This window comes from Eriocheir sinensis, chromosome 7, assembly GCF_024679095.1.
Source record: "Eriocheir sinensis breed Jianghai 21 chromosome 7, ASM2467909v1, whole genome shotgun sequence".
NCBI classification, from domain to species: Eukaryota; Metazoa; Arthropoda; class Malacostraca; order Decapoda; family Varunidae; genus Eriocheir; species Eriocheir sinensis.
In genome coordinates, this window is record NC_066515.1 from 26,026,694 (window position 1) to 26,043,582 (window position 16,889).

Consider the following 16,889-nt stretch of genomic DNA (forward strand, 5'->3'; position numbering starts at 1 on the left):
ACTGGAAATGCCCATAACTCCTACGAAAGCCTTGTCAGATATGTGTTTTTAGGTTCACGGTACAGAAGAAGGGTCAAACTACCACCAGGGCCATAAAACTACTACTGGAAATGCCCATAACTCCTACGAAAGCCTTGTCAAATATGTGTTTTTAGGTTCACGGTACAGAAGAAGGGTCAAACTACCACCAGGGTCATAAAACTACTACTGGAAATGCCCACAACTCCTACGAAAGCCTTGTCAGATATGTGTTTTTAGGTTCACGGTACAGAAGAAGGGTCAAACTACCACCAGGGTCATAAAACTACTACTGGAAGTGCCCATAACTCCTACAAAAGCCTTGTCAAGTATGTGTTCTTGGGCGGTGAAATGTCATAAAACGACCCTCTATCTCACTGTGGCTTATGGGTGCCTCACAAGACGATACTAAGTCAATGTCTGCCCCACACACGTCTATGGTATATATATAGGCACGTGTGTGGAGGTTCAGTGGGATTTAGTGTCAGGTGCATCAGGGAAGGTATTCTTAACCCGAGAGCTGGCGCGGCGGTCTGGTGTACGTTAATCAAAGCCTTCCTACCTGTGAACACCTGTCCCATTATTACCGCTTACCTGTACTACGTGTGGAAATAAGCCATAAAGTTAATAAATGGAGGAGGAAGACCTTTTTTTCCCAGCACTGCGTCAGGAACACTTTGGAAGCTTTACAATTCTTCTTTCTGTTTCCTTTTTGTCTCCATACAGCCCCAACACCGGCGAAATAAAATTATTATTATTATTATTATTATTATTATTATTATTATTGTTGTTTTGACCTGTTCCGCTTTGCATCGCTTCTTATTATAATAGTTGATCCTCCTTCTCAACACATACACTTCACCTTGAACTAATGTGTTTTTCTGTTCTTTTCTTCCCCCTGATTCTACTTTTCTATGTCCTTTTGTTAGCTTCCACTGTTACACTTTTCTTTACACTCCACTTTCATTGCTCAGTTCTATGAATAAATCAAGTTTGTATCAATATTGTAGTACCGTAAAAACGCGAGAGATGCTGATGATGGTGATGATCCTGATGTAAACAAACACCTGGCCGCCTATCTCTTCAGTTCATCTCCACATTACAGGCTTATTAGTGCTTCTACAACAGCCTCGTGTGTTTATATGGCCACAGCACAGCACACAGGTAATATTGCAGGTTAATGAGCAGTGTGGAGGTGGTGATATGGGTGATAGCGGACAAGTAAGGTGAGGGCGTGGAGTGGGCACGGCCGGAAACGTTTTGTGTTAGAGAAATAAACACTAACGTTATATAATAGAATGTGAGGGTTTTAGGTTACAGAGGCAGGAACTAGATAGATAAATTGTATGTCATTGAAGGAGATGAGTAGGAAGAAGGGAGAAGACAGTGGACGAAGAATTGTAGAGATTGACGAATGATAAGACTTAGTAGGGCCACCTGGTCAGGTATTGTATTTGAGGCTCGGCACCCAGCAGTGTAGCCTGGCACTGGGGGTTCGTTGGCACTGTCCATAGAAACTTGTCCAGGCTAGACTTGAATTTTTCTACCTGGCAGCCAGTAATGTTCCTCGCTTCTTTTGGTAGGGCATTGAAGATTTTCGGCCCCTTATGAACCAGACGCTGCCAGTAGGGTCCGGATCCTCTCACGGGGTCGGGTTAGCAGGCTGGTCCTTGTACACTTACGACCACTTCTCTCGGTGGTGTAAGGCTGCAGTGCGAGGGGTTTGGGGTTAGGCACCTGGGCCTCCAGAATCTTCCACATATGTATATGGCGCAGTATATACCTATCCCGTCTTTGCTGTTGGGAATAGAGCCCCAACTCTCTGAGTCTGTCCCAGTACCCGAGGTCTCTCATCTCTGTGATCTGCCTCGTGAAAGACCTCTGCACCCCTTCCAGTTGCTGAACTTCACTCCTTGTTTGAAGCGAGCAGAACTGGCTGCAGTAGTCTGTAAGGGCTTGTATTAAGGTCTTCCAGAGGATAAGCATGGGTAGGGGTTCCCTGGTGGCAAAGGTTTTCAGCACCCAGCCTGCCATGCCCTTAGCCCTTCTTACTGTTTCTGCAGTGTGGTGATGGAAGGAGCAATCTTCGCATTTGACAATATTAGGCCACATTAAAGCTGGAAACAAAGAGAGAAGTGATATTATGATATGAAGGAAAAAAAAGACCAAGGAAGTGATAAAATGATGTCTGAAGTTATACCAATTAGCTCTGAGATATTTAACAAGGCTAGCACAGGTAAATATCCAGAATTGTACCCAAATCACCCTAGTTACCAATATTATTATTATTTATTTATTTTTTTTAATTTTTTTTTCCAATTGCTTGTTTCTGAGTTGATGATCTTTGGCTAATATGGCAGTAAAGGCAATCTCTCATGAGGTTAATACTGATATGTGTTGAAAAAGTGACCAAAAGGTGATTGAGAAACAGTTTTAGAGGTGTTTTGATAATGTACTTCAATGTGTCTCCCTTTTTCCAGCCTCATGATCCAGACCTAGCTGGACACAAATTAAAGAGACGCACAACTTCTAGTGGCACAAAATCTACATAATTAAAAGGTACGATTGGCTTAGAGCACTCAGGAGATTATATTTAAGTGTTTCATCATAGAGGTATCAGTAGACATTATGTAAACAGGTAAGATTGTGCCAAGTGTTGAAATTTTTAAGGAAAACTGCATTAAAGCCTCAGTTATTTTGATGTAGTATTTGCTGCTTCATTAACGGGGTAGCTGCGGGGATCATGTTTCTTAAAGGCCCCATTAAGCAAGAAAAATGAGAAAAAAAATCATCACACACACAAACCATTTCATAATATATATAAATGCATTTGGGATCAGTTTATGCATCATCTATTTTGGGGGTTTATATGATGGCGAAAATTTGGCCTGTCTCTGCTACCAGGTTAAGTGTACAGAGAAGTGCAATATAACCTCAGTATTTTGTTATATTAAAGTGTACAAAAAAATCCTCTCAGTAACATTATGACAACCTGGACTTTTGCATGATAGGAAAAGGAATACAAACCAAAAAAAAGTGTTATCCTCCTCCCCTCTCCCCCTCCATTGATGATTGCTTGTTTAAAGTTTATGAGCACAATTTAGCATATAGTATTTGGACAGTGGGGAGGTAGGGGGTCAGGTCAGGGGTCGAAAAAAATGGCAATAAGAGAAAGAAATGCACAGATACTAGCCTCTGATATCTTCCTACAGGACGCCATGTCGGACATCCTGGAGGGCAGTAGCGGCGGCGGCGGCGGCCTTGTGTTGCGCAAAGCCAAGGATGACGACGCAACCTTCAAGAAGCCGGCGATCCCTCGTGGCTCCCTGCTGGGCCTGGACAAGCTGGCGGCACTGCGGAAGAAGATGCGGGAGGACAAGGGTGAGGTATTGGCGGTCCCCCCCAAGCGTCGCCACTCCTCCTCCTCCTCCTCCTCCAGTGACTCAGAGGAGGAGGAGAAGCCTGGCCAGAGGGAGGTGAAGGCCAAGGAGAGGGAGTACCGCAGCCGCTATGATGAGACGCCCACGTACACTGGCGGCGTGGACCGTACGGCGTGGGAGAGACTGGCGGAGAAGCAGCGGCGGCAGCGGGAGCGTGGTGTGGCGGCCTCCAGCAAGGACCAGCGGCGGGAGGATGGCAGGGATAGGGACAGGGATCGGGACCGGGACCGCTACCACAGGGACAGAAGGGACCGGGACAGAGATAGGCCCAGAGAGCGGGGCAGAGACAGGGACAGGGATAGGCACGGTGACCGTCGTCATCACCGAGACCAGAATGAGCGCGGTGACTGGAGTGAGCGGAGTGAACGTGGAGATCGTAGTGAGCGAAGTGAACGTGGAGATCGCAGCGAGCGTAGTGAGCGTGGGAGTCGCAGTGAGCGAGGGCGGGATGACTCAGAGCGGTCATGGGACTGGTCTGAGCGGTCAGCACGCACACCCCGGTTCTCAGATGCCCCCGAGACGCCACGCATCCCCGGCGTGAAGGACACGCCCTCACACTCCCCATGGGATGAAGATGACAACACCCCCTTGAAGATGTCCTCCTGGGATCTGCCCACACCCTCCACCCAGCGCCGCCAGAAGGACAGCGACTGGTCCCTGCGCGCGGGGCACCAGAACCAGCGCACGCCCCTGCCCACGCCCTCCTACAAGGACAACGCCTGGATGGGTGAGGGCGGCCCACGTGGCGGTGGGGATTTTGAGAATGAAGAGGACCGGGCACGCTGGGAGGAGGAGGAGCGGCGGCTGGACCGCCAGTGGTACGGGATGGACCAAGGCTACGATGACACCAACAACCCCTTCGCTGATGTGTCTGCCGAGTACGAGCGGAAGAAGGCGGAGAAGGCTGAGAAGAGCAAGCGCAAGATGAGCGCCAAGCAGCGTCAGGTCCACAAGGACAACGAGCTCTGGGAGACCAACCGCATGCTGACCAGCGGCGTGGTGCAGAAAGTGGACTACGACGAGGACTTTGAGGAGGAGTTCACCAACCGCGTGCACATCCTGGTGCACAACATTGTGCCGCCCTTCCTGGACGGCCGCATCGTGTTCACCAAGCAGCCCGAGCCCGTGGTGCCCGTGCGGGACTCCACCTCAGACATGGCACAGGTGGCCCGTAAGGGTTCGGCGGCGGTGCGGGCGCGGCGAGAGCAGCGGGAGCGGCGGCGCGCGGCACGCAAGGAGTGGGAGCTGGCCGGAACACAGCTCGGGAACCTGATCGGCGTGAAGAAGGAGGACGAGCGGGACGACCGCCGCATCGAGGAGGGCCAGACGGACTACAAGGCCGACCAGAAGTTTGCGGAGCACATGAAGGGCACCAGCGAGGCGGCCAGTGAGTTTGCCAAGCGCAAGACTGTGCTGGAGCAGCGCCAGTACCTGCCAGTGTTTGCAGCACGCGAGGAGCTGCTGCGCATCATCCGGGAGAACTCTGTGGTGGTGGTGGTGGGTGAGACGGGCAGCGGCAAGACCACGCAGCTCACCCAGTACCTGCACGAGGACGGCTACAGCAGCCGGGGCATGGTGGGCTGCACCCAGCCTCGCCGCGTGGCCGCCATGTCCGTGGCCAAGCGCGTCTCAGATGAGATGAGTACGCGGCTCGGGGAGGAGGTGGGCTACGCCATCCGCTTTGAGGACTGCACCAGCGAGCAGACGGTGATCAAGTACATGACGGACGGCATCCTGCTGCGAGAGTCGCTGCGGGAGAGTGACCTGGAGCACTACAGCGCCATCATCATGGACGAGGCCCACGAGCGCTCGCTGAGCACCGACGTCTTGTTTGGGCTGCTGCGGGAGGTGGTGGCGCGCCGTGCCGATCTCAAGCTAATTGTCACCTCGGCCACCATGGACGCCCACAAGTTTTCAGCGTTCTTTGGCGAGGTGCCGGTGTTCAAGATCCCAGGCCGCACCTTTCCTGTGGAAACCTTCTACTCGCGCCACGTGGTGGAGGACTACGTGGAGGCGGCGGTGAAGCAAGCGCTGCAGATCCACCTGCAGCACGAGGAGGGCGACATACTGGTGTTCATGCCCGGCCAGGAGGACATCGAGGTGACCTGCGAGCTGCTGGTGGAGAAGCTGGCAGAGATAGACAATGCCCCACAGCTGGCAGTGCTGCCCATCTACTCCCAGCTGCCCTCAGACCTGCAGGCCAAGATTTTCCAGCGTGCTCCCGACGGCCTCCGGAAGTGTGTGGTGGCCACCAACATTGCCGAGACCTCCCTCACCGTGGACGGCATCAAGTACGTGGTTGACTCCGGCTACTGCAAGCTGAAGGTGTTCAACCCACGCGTGGGCATGGACGGCCTGCAGGTGTACCCGGTGTCCCAGGCCAACGCCAACCAGCGGCTGGGACGTGCCGGCCGCACGGGGCCCGGCATGTGCTACCGCCTGTACACTGAGCGCCAGTACAAGGACGAGCTGCTGGAGTGCACGGTGCCAGAGATCCAGCGCACCAACCTTGCCAACGTGGTGCTGCTCCTCAAGTCCCTGGGCGTGGAGGACTTGCTCAAATTCCACTTCATGGACCCCCCGCCCCAGGACAACCTGCTCAACTCCCAGTACCAGCTGTGGACGCTGGGCGCGCTGGACAACACGGGGCTGCTCACGACCCTGGGCCGCGGCATGGTGGAGTTCCCGCTGGACCCGGCGCTGTCCAAGATGCTGCTGGCCGGTGTGGAGATGGAGTGCTCCGAGGAAATCCTGACCATCGTGTCCATGCTGTCCGTGCCGGCACTCTTCTACCGCCCCAAGGGTCGCGAGGAAGAGGCCGACGCCATGCGAGAAAAGTTCCAAGTGCCAGAGTCAGACCACCTCACCTTCCTCAACATCTACCGGCAGTGGCGGCTCCAGCAGTACTCGTCAGGCTGGTGCAACAAACACTTCCTGCACTTCAAGGCCCTCAAGAAGGTGCGGGAGGTGCGGCAGCAGCTGCACGACATAATGGACCAGCAGCGGCTGGTCCTCACCAGCTGCGGCACTGACGAGGACCTGGTGAGGAAGTGCGTGTGCGCCGCCTACTTCCACCAGGCCTGCCGCCTCAAGGGCATCGGCGAGTACGTCAACCTCCGCACGGGCACGCCCTGCCACCTGCACCCCACCTCTGCGCTGTTTGGCATGGGCTACACGCCGGACTACATCGTGTACCACGAGCTGGTCATGACCAGCAAGGAGTACATGCAGTGCGTCACGGCCGTGGAGGGCGGCTGGCTGGCTGAGGTGGGCGACAAGTTCTACAGCGTCAACGAGGGCGGCGCCTCGCGCATGGAGAAGCGGCGCCAGGCCCTGGCACACAAGGCGGCCATGGAGGCGGAGATGGACCGCGCCCAGGACACCCTCAAGGCGCGTGCCGAGGAGCGCAAGCGGCAGCAGGAGTCAGCAAAACGGCAGCAGGTGTATGACATGGGCACGCCGCGCCGCCAGCCGTCCTCCGCGCGCTTCGGTATATAAGGGGGTCCCTGGGGGGGGGACTATACATAATTACTATATAATAGCCGTCTCTCCTCTAGTAGGTAAGAAATGCTATGAGTACATTCAGATTGACTACTTTATATTTGTACAAAAATAAATTTAATGGTTAAAATTTGTTTCTGTGACCACTGAGAAGCAGCCGCAATTATAGGACAGCAGAGGCTTGTGACGAATTGTTTGGCAGGCACTAAACTCATTGCTTCCATTCACCGCAGCCACCCGGGAAACATCCTTGCTGGGAACTATTTGTCCAGTTCGGCTTCATCATCATCATCTCTTGCTTGCACTGTCAGCTCAATGTTGGGTGACCATCTTGCTAGGCCATGCTCATTTAAGTAACGATCTCACAACAGTCACGTACGAGGCAAATAAGTGATGCCCATGATAATACAAGCAAGAATAAAGATACCTGAACCAAAGAACCCAAAGTGACAAGAATAAAAGGCCATAGATCGAACAGACTTGAGAACTGTGGGAGTAAAAATCATGTAGGACCCATTGAGCGAGGAAGTTAAAAGGGAAAAATAAACCATAATGACAAGGAAATGAGGATAGAAAACAATACAAAAGCAGAAATAGAAATGGCAGCAGATAAAAGAGAAAAAAAACATTCAAACACACTTATGGTAGGCTTAGTGCATCCTATGATCTGGTGGTGATGCGGCTGAGGCTGGGCTATAGATATTACTGGGAGGTCAGTGGGGCTGAACCTGTACCTTGCCGCTTGTGTGCCAGGCCAGGGGGTCACACGCTCACACTATGTCCTGCAATGTTCTGCTATTAGTGCCTACCGCCCACTGGGACCTGCCTGGGCTGGTGGCCTGGTTCATTAACAATAATGTTCTTTCAGCTGTGCTTAGTGAGTATCCTGCATTTGCCCCTAGATTGTAGTCCATATGTACAGTCCCTTATGTCTGCTCCCCTGACTAAATCAAGGCCTTTATTTTTTTAGCACTTGTCCCCTACCATATTGTATCTTTTTAGCTTCCTGGTGCTACTTACACTTGTATCCTTAGTTGTATGATCACACTCTGTACTGCCTGGGGGCTGGGATGGCATGCTCCTCCCTTCTCCTTTGTTGTTTTTCCTTTTAACAATAAACTATCAATCAATCAGTCAATCAAGGTTAGCTAAGGAAAAAATATAATCAAAATACCTCAAGATAAGAAAATAAAAGTTACCCTTCAAAACTTTAAAAAAAACACGTATCTAAAAATGAAATAAATGAATAACAATGAAATAAAAGCCCAAAACGAAGGAAAAAAAAGAGAACAAGAACCATTCAAAGGAAGGAAAAATAAAAACAAAATACTTCAAGATAAGACGATAAAGTTAGCATAATGATTGATAGATTGATTATTGATAGATTGAAATAAAAGCTCCAAACGAAGGAAATATATAACAAAAAGCAATTCAAACCAAAGAAAACAAAACAAAACCACGCAAATAAGATAAGAAAAGGATTTATGATTTATTGATAGTTTATTGTTGCAAGTAAAACAAAGAAGGGAGGGGCATGCCATCCCAACCCCCAGGCAGTACAGAGTGTGATTATACAACTAAGGATACATGTGGAAAAGGTAAAACAATTATTAAAACATAAAATAATGAAACAAAAGAACAGAGCGATGCGTGACGCGCCGTATATGACCGAATCACTTGTTGAAGACGGTGTGATGGCGAGCCGTGTCTATGTTCTCTCTTGTTTATCGTGTTTTTAAGCGAACAAGAGACGTGAGCAGTGCCGTTATTAGTGCCAAACGTTCAACATGCATTGGTGCCTTTGTGGTGTAGTAATGGAGTGCCTACGAAGTGCCATAGAGGAGAAATCAGCGAAAGAATAGGTAAGTTGGTGTTTATGTTATGGTGGTGATGGTGATGACAGACAATGGTGATGAAAATAATGATGACTGGTGGTGGTGATGACTAGTGGTGATGGGTATAGCAAAAAATATGGGCCCCATATGAGTTTGTGAGTAGGTGGAGTTGGGCCCATGTGGCCCTTCGTGGGCTATATGTGGGCAAATGATTATGAGCATGGGTCTGATGTGGGACCCATATGGGCAATGTGGGCCACTATGGATCAGCTGTCAGGAATGTTCCAAAACGTATTTTGTGAATTTTCTCTTCCCCAGCCCCTGCGCCTCTGTAGCTGAATGGTTTCTGTGACCAAGATCAATAGAATATAACAGGTCTTCTCTACCTCAGACTGCTTCGACTAAAACCTACCCACCACCAGTCTTCACCTGACCATAGGTGTAGATGCATCCTGTGTGCTCCATTTTCTTTATTTCGATGGGTGACTGAAGTATTTAGGATTAAGGAACTAAAGCAGTCACAATTAATGGGGTAGGGGTAAGAAAAGACTGGGTAGAAGAGGTTAAGGTGTTACAGAGGGTGTCAGGGTGGACAGGAGAACTGTATAGAAATCATCACGTATAACCCTTCCTGCAGACATACAAGAACATAAGAACGCAGGAGTCTGCAAGAGGCCGGTAGGCCTGTACGAGGCAGCTCCTTTGACCCTAAGCTCCCATGTATCTAACCCCACCTAATATCGCTGTCCATGAATTTATCTAGTCTATTTTTGAATGTGACAATTGTATTAGCACTCACCACGTGACTGCTAAGCCTATTCCACTCATCCACCACCCTGTTTGTAAACCAATTTTTGCTTGTGTCCCTGTTGAATCTGAATTAATCCAGTTTAAACCCATTACTTCGTGTCCTACCCGGTTCTCTTACCAACAAAACCTTATGAATGTCTCCCTTATTAAAGCCCTTCAACCATTTATAAACCTCGATCATGTCTCCACGCACCCTTCGCCTTTCTAGAGAATGCAAGTTTAACCGTTTGAGTCTTTAAAAGTTTCTCAACCCCTGAATCATCTTAGTCATCCTCCTCTGCACCGATTCTAACATTTTGATATCCATTCTATAGTAAGGTGACCAGAACTGAACCGCATAGTCAAGATGAGGTCTAACTAATGCTTAATATAGTTTGAGGAAGACTTCGGGGCTTCTGTTGGTTACGCTCCTTGAAATAAATCCCAGTACTCTATTAGCTCGATTTCTAGCTTGAATGCATTGTGCCCTTGGACGGAGATCAGAGCTCACTAAGACCCCTAAATCCCTCTCGCACCCAGACCTGCTTATGAGAGTGTCATTTAAGCAATAGTTATGTGAGGGGTTGTTCCTACCTACACTCAGAATACTGCACTTCCCTACATTGAACTCCATTGAACTCCATCTGCCATTTATCCGCCCAGTCATACAATCTGTTGAGCTCACCCTGGAGAATACTAACGTCCTGATCCGACTCAATTACTCTACCGATCTTGGTATCATCTGCAAATTTACTAACATCACTACTAATTCCTGTATCTAAGTCATACAGGAATACAATACAATCATATGTCATCAAGAATCATCCCTAAGGAAACAGAAGGCATTTTAATCAACCATTTTTCGTTACGTATATTTATTTGCGTTTAGAAATCATCACTTATAACCCTTACTGCAGACATTCAACCATACATCATCGAGGATCAACCGTATGTGTGTGTCTTCGTATGGCGGAGACACTGTATAACGGGGTGTATGGTACTGTGTGTGTGTTCGTGTGTTGACTTTATTTCCACACCACCTTGATTTGAGGTAAAAGTCTTGGCGCGTTTTTTTTTTCAAGAGGTGTCCCCCGTAGGCCTAATCCTCTTATTTGGTCAGGAAATTAATTGTTACTTAAGAGTGCACGTTGTTATAAAAGCACATGGGGTTGTAACAAAAGGGTACAGAATTGTTTTGAAAGCATACGTGGTTGTAACGAAAGTGTGCGGTGTTGTAACAAAAGCTTACGGGGTTGTTTCGATCAACAGTGTATGGGTTTGTTGCAATACCCAAAATCCGTAGAAATTGTAAATAGCCGTAGCAGCAAATATTGTCATGCAGAAACCATATATAGTTGTTAATAGCAGCAGCAGCAGCAAAAAGGTTAATGTGAATAGTCGAAGAGGAAGTTAGGTTTGGCATTCAAAAGCCATAGATGTTGTTAATAGCCAATCGCAGCAGCACCAAAGCTGTTACGATACTACCATTATGCCAGATTAATACGCTCCCCATATGTATTTTCCCATAGCACATTTAAAATATATCCCACTGGTGGACTTTTAAAAATATAGTTTAGTACACACATTTAGAAATTTAAAACCCAGTACCTTTTGCTTAAACTATACCACCTAAACATACGTAAATATATCGCTTCATACATATACTTACAAATATAACCCAATAACGTACGCTTAAAATGTCGCATCGTACATATACTTACAAATATATAAGTATAATTGCTCGTGTATAAATTTCAGTGCATATAGCCCTTCATACAAGCAAGAAGCGTATGAAAGAAAACAATACAGACATACATCGTTGAGAATCAGCCCTTTTGACCCTATACAAACTTCATTCAAACTCATTCTTCATTTCCCTGTTATGTATATTAGTTTATTTATAGAAATCATCACGTATAACCCTTCCTGCAGACACAATCATATGTCATCAAGAATCATCCCTAAGGAAACATAGCAATTTAATTAACCTTTTTTCGTTATATAACGTTATATAAATATAACCCGGTACTTTAAGTTTTAAAAATATTCCTTACAACACACTTAGATATATACATATACGTCAGAACCTTTCCACTTCATTCTTATGTATAGTTTAGTCGGTACTTTTATATATTCCCATGTACCTTAATATTCCTTGGTAACTTGTCGTAAGACGTATAACCCAGAGGCCAGGGAATTGGTACCAGGGAGACTGGGGGAATAAGCTGCTGTTCAAGGCAAGGACTGGAACAACAAGTAAAGGAGAGAAGCAGAGATGAGCAGGACCAAAACTGCAGCGTTTGTATAGGGGAAAAAGAAACAAAAGAGCACCTGATAGTGGCCTGTGAAAGGTATGAAGAGGAGAGGCAAAGGCTATTAGCATCTGTGGTGGAGATCATTGAGGAAGAGGAGTGGCATAGCAGAGTGAGGAGGAAGACGGAGGAATAAGTACCGTGTTAGGACCATATGAATGTAAAGAGGAAACGGTGAAATTAATACCTCACAAAAATTTTCTTGGCATGTTTCTGCAAAAAAAGATCTGAGCAGTTAAAGTTGAGTGAAAATTGTAATAGTGGAAAATAGCAAAAACGCATAGGCAGGCAAATCAGGTTAAGAAATGGACAGAAAACCTAAGTTCAGGATGAAGTGCTCAGTATTGCAGGTGAATAAAGGGCAAGGCAAGGCAAGGGAAGGACAAGGGAAGGTCAGGGCAAGGGAAGGATAAGGCAAGGGAGACCAACGCACAGGGCTATATATGGCCAGCCAAGAAGACGAGACGCACAGGGCTGGCCAGCCAAGAAGGCAAGGTCAGGTAACGCACAAGGCCAGCCAGCCAAGAAGGCGAGACGCACAGGGCTGGCAGCCAAGGCAGGACAGGGCAAGGGAAGGGCTGGGCAAGGCAAGGCTTAAGCATTCATCCTGAACTTAGGTTTTCTGTCCATTTCTTTCCCTGATTTGCCTGCCTATGCGCTTTTGCTATTTTCCACTATTACACTTTTCACTCAACTTTCACTACATATTCAGATCTTTTTTCCCCAGCAACATGCCAAGAAATTTTTGAGTGCAAGGGAAAGGCAAGGCAAGGCAAGGGCACCACCACCATCACCACCACCACTATCACGTACCACCACCACCATCACCACTACCACGTACCACCACCACCATCACCACCACCACCACCACTATCACGTACCACCACCACCACCATCACCACCACCACTATCACGTACCACCACCACCACTATCATGTACCACCACCACCACCACTATCACGTACCACCACCACCACCACCACTATCACGTACCACCACCACCACCACTATCACGTACCACCACCACCTATTATAGTAGTTGTAATTATATCAGTGTATTATTGTTGTCATTATATATTACCATGGATTAGGAATGCATGTAACAAACACTTAGTCACCTCAGCGGTCACCTTGACGTACGTGACCAATTGTAACTTCATTATTTTCCAATCTGTAATTCTCACTCCTTCCTGAGAGCTCGACTGACACAGACCTATTGTCTCGGCTCTCTCCAACGCTCGCTGTATTTTTAAGGTTAAGAATACACTTAAGGCAGCGAGTGTTTCCTTCACGCCCCTGTTTGCCCACCAAGACCCTGTCTGAGCTCCACGCAACCAAGCCTTACACCGTAACACACCACCACTATCACATACCACCACCACCACCACCACCACCACTATCACGTACCACCACCACCACCACGTCACAGAGTCCATATATAACTCTGTGGTATACGAGAGCTTATTTTACTCTTTTTCCTCTATTTTCCTACACGACCTCTGCGTGTATCGAAACAACACACGAGAAATTAATCAAGTCCAAGGTGTTCAAATAATTAAGACAGGTAAAAACAAGTAAATGTGATTCAAAAAGTCACAACCATTCAATAAACATAAATGGGTCAGGTAAGATTAGGGCAGGTCAGGGTAGGTGAGAGGAAGGCTAAGCGAGGTCACTCCCTAAACGAAGGTCGAGGTGAGGAGCGTGAAGAGGAAAACATGAAAAAAAGGGAAACAGACTGGAAAATATCAGACCTGGCAAGGAATAAAAGTAACCGCCACGAACTTGCGCTAAACAGTAAAGGAAAGGACTTAAAAATACCTTGTATTGTGATTTGTTCCCTAAGCAAGAGGGAGGCGGTGGCTGAGTGGCGGCGTGCTGGAGCAGCTTTCAGAAGCACACAGGTTCGCATCCCGTCCGCCGCAATAAAATACACGGCCAAACATACCTGTTACCCCTGAGGATGGTTGGAAAAAGTTGGAAAGTTTCGTTTAGTTGGCACAACATCTGTGGTCATATGCCGGAGAGAGACAGGAGGGGGAAGGAATTATAGGAGAAGGGAACAGATCCCAGGAGACGGGACACAACCCCCGATTAATACCTGGTAGCCATGCACTGCTGGGTGGACAAGGGCGCAGGGTATCAGGGATGGTTGGAGAAGGAGCAAAACCCGTGTTTCAATTTCTAGATGTATGCCGTCGAGGGGCCTGAAAGAAAATGGCAAAATGAATATAAAAACCACTAAATCTAAACAGTAAAGGAAACGACTTAAAAATACCGTGTCTTTGTGAGGCGGTGGCCGAGTGGTGGTGTGCTGGAGCGGCTTTCCAAACATACCTGTTACCCCTGAGGATGTTCCACTCAAGGAGAGAGGTTCGAGGTGGTGTCTGCAGGAAAGGCAGGCGGCGAATCTTGCAACAATAAACAATCAATCAATTATTCGCCACACGGTTAACACATCACTACTACTAAAAACTGGGAATGGATACAAAATAAAAAATGTGATAAAAAGAGGAAAATGAAGGAACTGAACTCTTAAAATGTATACAAACAAGCTACCATTTTATTAGTCATCGGCGCGTGGCCTAACACCACCCATTGTTGTCCTAAAAAACACCTATCAACCCAGACTCCAGATTCTCTCTAAATAAGGATAAAAAAATGAGCTGCAGGGAGGTAGAATGTGCCAACTAAGACGGCGTCATTATAAACATTAACCACACCAGGCCCCGCCAAAAAAAAACACCAGGTCCCACAAAAAAAAACACCAGGCCCCATAAAAAAAACACCAGGTCCCACAAAAAAACACCAGGCCCCACCAAAAAAAAAAAAAACAGGTCCCACCATAAAAACACCAGGTCCCACAAAAAAACACCAACACCAGGTCCCACCATAAAAACACCAGGTCCCACAAAAAAACACCAGGCCCCACACAAAAAAACACCAGGTCCCACAAAAAAACACCAGGCCCCACAAAAAAAAACACCAGGTCCCACCATAAAAAAAAACAGGCCCCACTATAAAAAAAAACCAGGCCCCACTATAAAAAAAACCAGGCCCCACTATAAAAAAACACCAGGCCCCACAAAAAAAACACCAGGCCCCACAAAAAAAACACCAGGCCCCACAAAAAAACACCAGGCCCCACAAAAAAACACCAGGCCCCACAAAAAAAACACCAGGCCCCACAAAAAAAACACCAGGCCCCACAAAAAAAAACACCAGGCCCCACAAAAAAAACACCAGGCCCCACAAAAAAACACCAGGCCCCACAAAAAACCACCCGCCACAACAAAAAAAACCCCACCCCACAAAAAAAAAAAACCAGGCCCCACAAAAAAAACACCAGGCCACAAAAAAAAAACACCAGGCCCCACCAATTAAAAAACACCAGGCCACACACAAAAAAACACCAGGCCCCACCAATTAAAAAACACCAGGCCACACCATAAAAAAGCACCAGGCCACACCAAAAAAATACACCAGGCCACACCAAAAAAATACACCACGGCCCACCTAAAAACCCACCAGGTCCCACCAGAAAAACACCAGGTCCCACCCAAAAAAAAAAAAAAAAATCACCAGGCCCCACCAAAAAAAAACCCACCAGGGCCCACCACACCCACACAGTATAGATGGGCCACTAACACCCACACCCTCACAGTAATAGATGGGCCCATAACACCCACACCCACACAGTATAGATGGGCCACTAACACACCCACCCACACAGCAATTTTTACAAAGACACACGGAAGGAAAGAGGTTGGAGGTGGTGTCAAGAGGAAAGGAAGACAGCGAAAGCTAAGATCTTTGAATCAGCTACCTAACGTCACCTTCTGAGGGAAATAAACCGAGACGTGCGAAGCGAATCCGAAACGAGCGATCCAGAGGGAACGAAACACATGAGCGGGAGCGAACCACCAGACATACGCAAACTACTTCCTCCCTTCTCCTTTGTTGTTTACTTGCAACAATAAACTATCAATCAATCAATCAATTATTCACCACACAACCATAACAAACAAATATCACTACCCGCCCCCTCCCCTCGGGTTGTTGTTGGTGATTCCTAGGCTGCCTGGCCTGAGAAAGGTCATTGCCAAGACCGGGCTTTCTTACTGTGCACTCATGGAGTGAATTTTGTGTTGTTGGCACATCTGCCTGATAAATTTGCCTCGGGTTGATTAGCATGGATACTGTACTTAAGCCAACAGGATGAAAAGATGATAGTTCCTGCTGCCCACAGATCCCTTGTTGGAGCCCAGATGACATCCCTGTGTATGCATCAGTTTATTGCCTTTTGTTGAACGTAATTTCTTGGTTTCAACAAAAGGCAATAAACTGATGTACATAGGGATGTCATTTGAGCTCCAACAAGGGATCTTGGAATGAACATCATCCTGTCTATAGGAATGTTGCCCATGCATGCCCATATGGTTACCACATGGGGCCCACTCTGCCCACTTGGGCCCCACACAAATACCCTGGTGCATCCCCCATGTGAGGTCCGTGTGGGCAAACGTGGGGTCCATATTTGCCTATCCGGGGCCCACTAAGATTGCCCAATTGGGGACCCATATTATTGCCCTCGTTTTCCCATATGTTGCCCACCTGGGGCACACATTTTTTGCTGGCTGGGATGTAGCTGTTAAGTCGTAATGGTGATAGTTACGGTGGTGGTGGTGGTGGGGGATAGTGGTGACTGTGGTGGTGGTGATGACAGAGGTACGTGGTGATGACTAGTGGTGATGACGGTGTTAGTTGTCAAGGTGGTGTGATGATGGCTATGGTGGTGATGGTGATGACAGAGGTGGTGATGGTGGTGGTGTTGACAGTGGAAATGATGATGGTGTTAGTTGTCAGGGATGTGTGGTGATGGTTATGGTGGTGGTGGTGATGACAGAGGTGGTGATGACAGTGGTGATGGTGGTGGTGGTTGACAGGACTATTTTTTTTTTATCATAAGTAAGCAATTTTCTATATCTTTAAAG

The 16,889-nt window shown here is 47.7% G+C and overlaps 1 protein-coding gene and 1 long non-coding RNA gene across 3 annotated transcripts; one reads left to right on the forward strand and one right to left on the reverse strand.

Annotated features, from left to right (window-relative positions):
• Positions 1 to 1,032: 1,032 nt before the first annotated feature.
• Positions 1,033 to 7,089, forward strand: LOC126995192 (pre-mRNA-splicing factor ATP-dependent RNA helicase PRP16-like). 2 transcript variants are annotated; one of them, XM_050854491.1, is made up of 3 exons: positions 1,033 to 1,182; positions 2,499 to 2,577; positions 3,231 to 7,089. In XM_050854491.1, exon 3 carries the CDS (start codon positions 3,237 to 3,239, stop codon positions 6,954 to 6,956), a length of 3,720 nt encoding a protein of 1,239 aa, XP_050710448.1. In that variant the 5' UTR covers positions 1,033 to 1,182; positions 2,499 to 2,577; positions 3,231 to 3,236; the 3' UTR covers positions 6,957 to 7,089. The 2 variants fall into 2 exon arrangements, with proteins under 2 accessions (XP_050710448.1, XP_050710449.1); XM_050854492.1 differs by having other exon boundaries at positions 1,066 to 1,194.
• A 6,430-nt stretch (positions 7,090 to 13,519) lies between these two features.
• LOC126995196 (uncharacterized) lies at positions 13,520 to 14,345 on the reverse strand. Its single transcript, XR_007750072.1, has 3 exons — positions 14,233 to 14,345; positions 13,997 to 14,102; positions 13,520 to 13,852 (listed from the first exon to the last, which is right to left on the reverse strand). It is a non-coding gene; the product is annotated as an uncharacterized LOC126995196 (long non-coding RNA).
• Between the last annotated feature and the right edge of the window lie 2,544 nt (positions 14,346 to 16,889).

Coding starts and splice junctions, on each gene's coding strand:
- LOC126995192 (XM_050854491.1), top strand. CDS start 3,237: ATGTCGGACATCCTGGAGGGCAGTAGCGGCGGCGGCGGCGGCCTTGTG.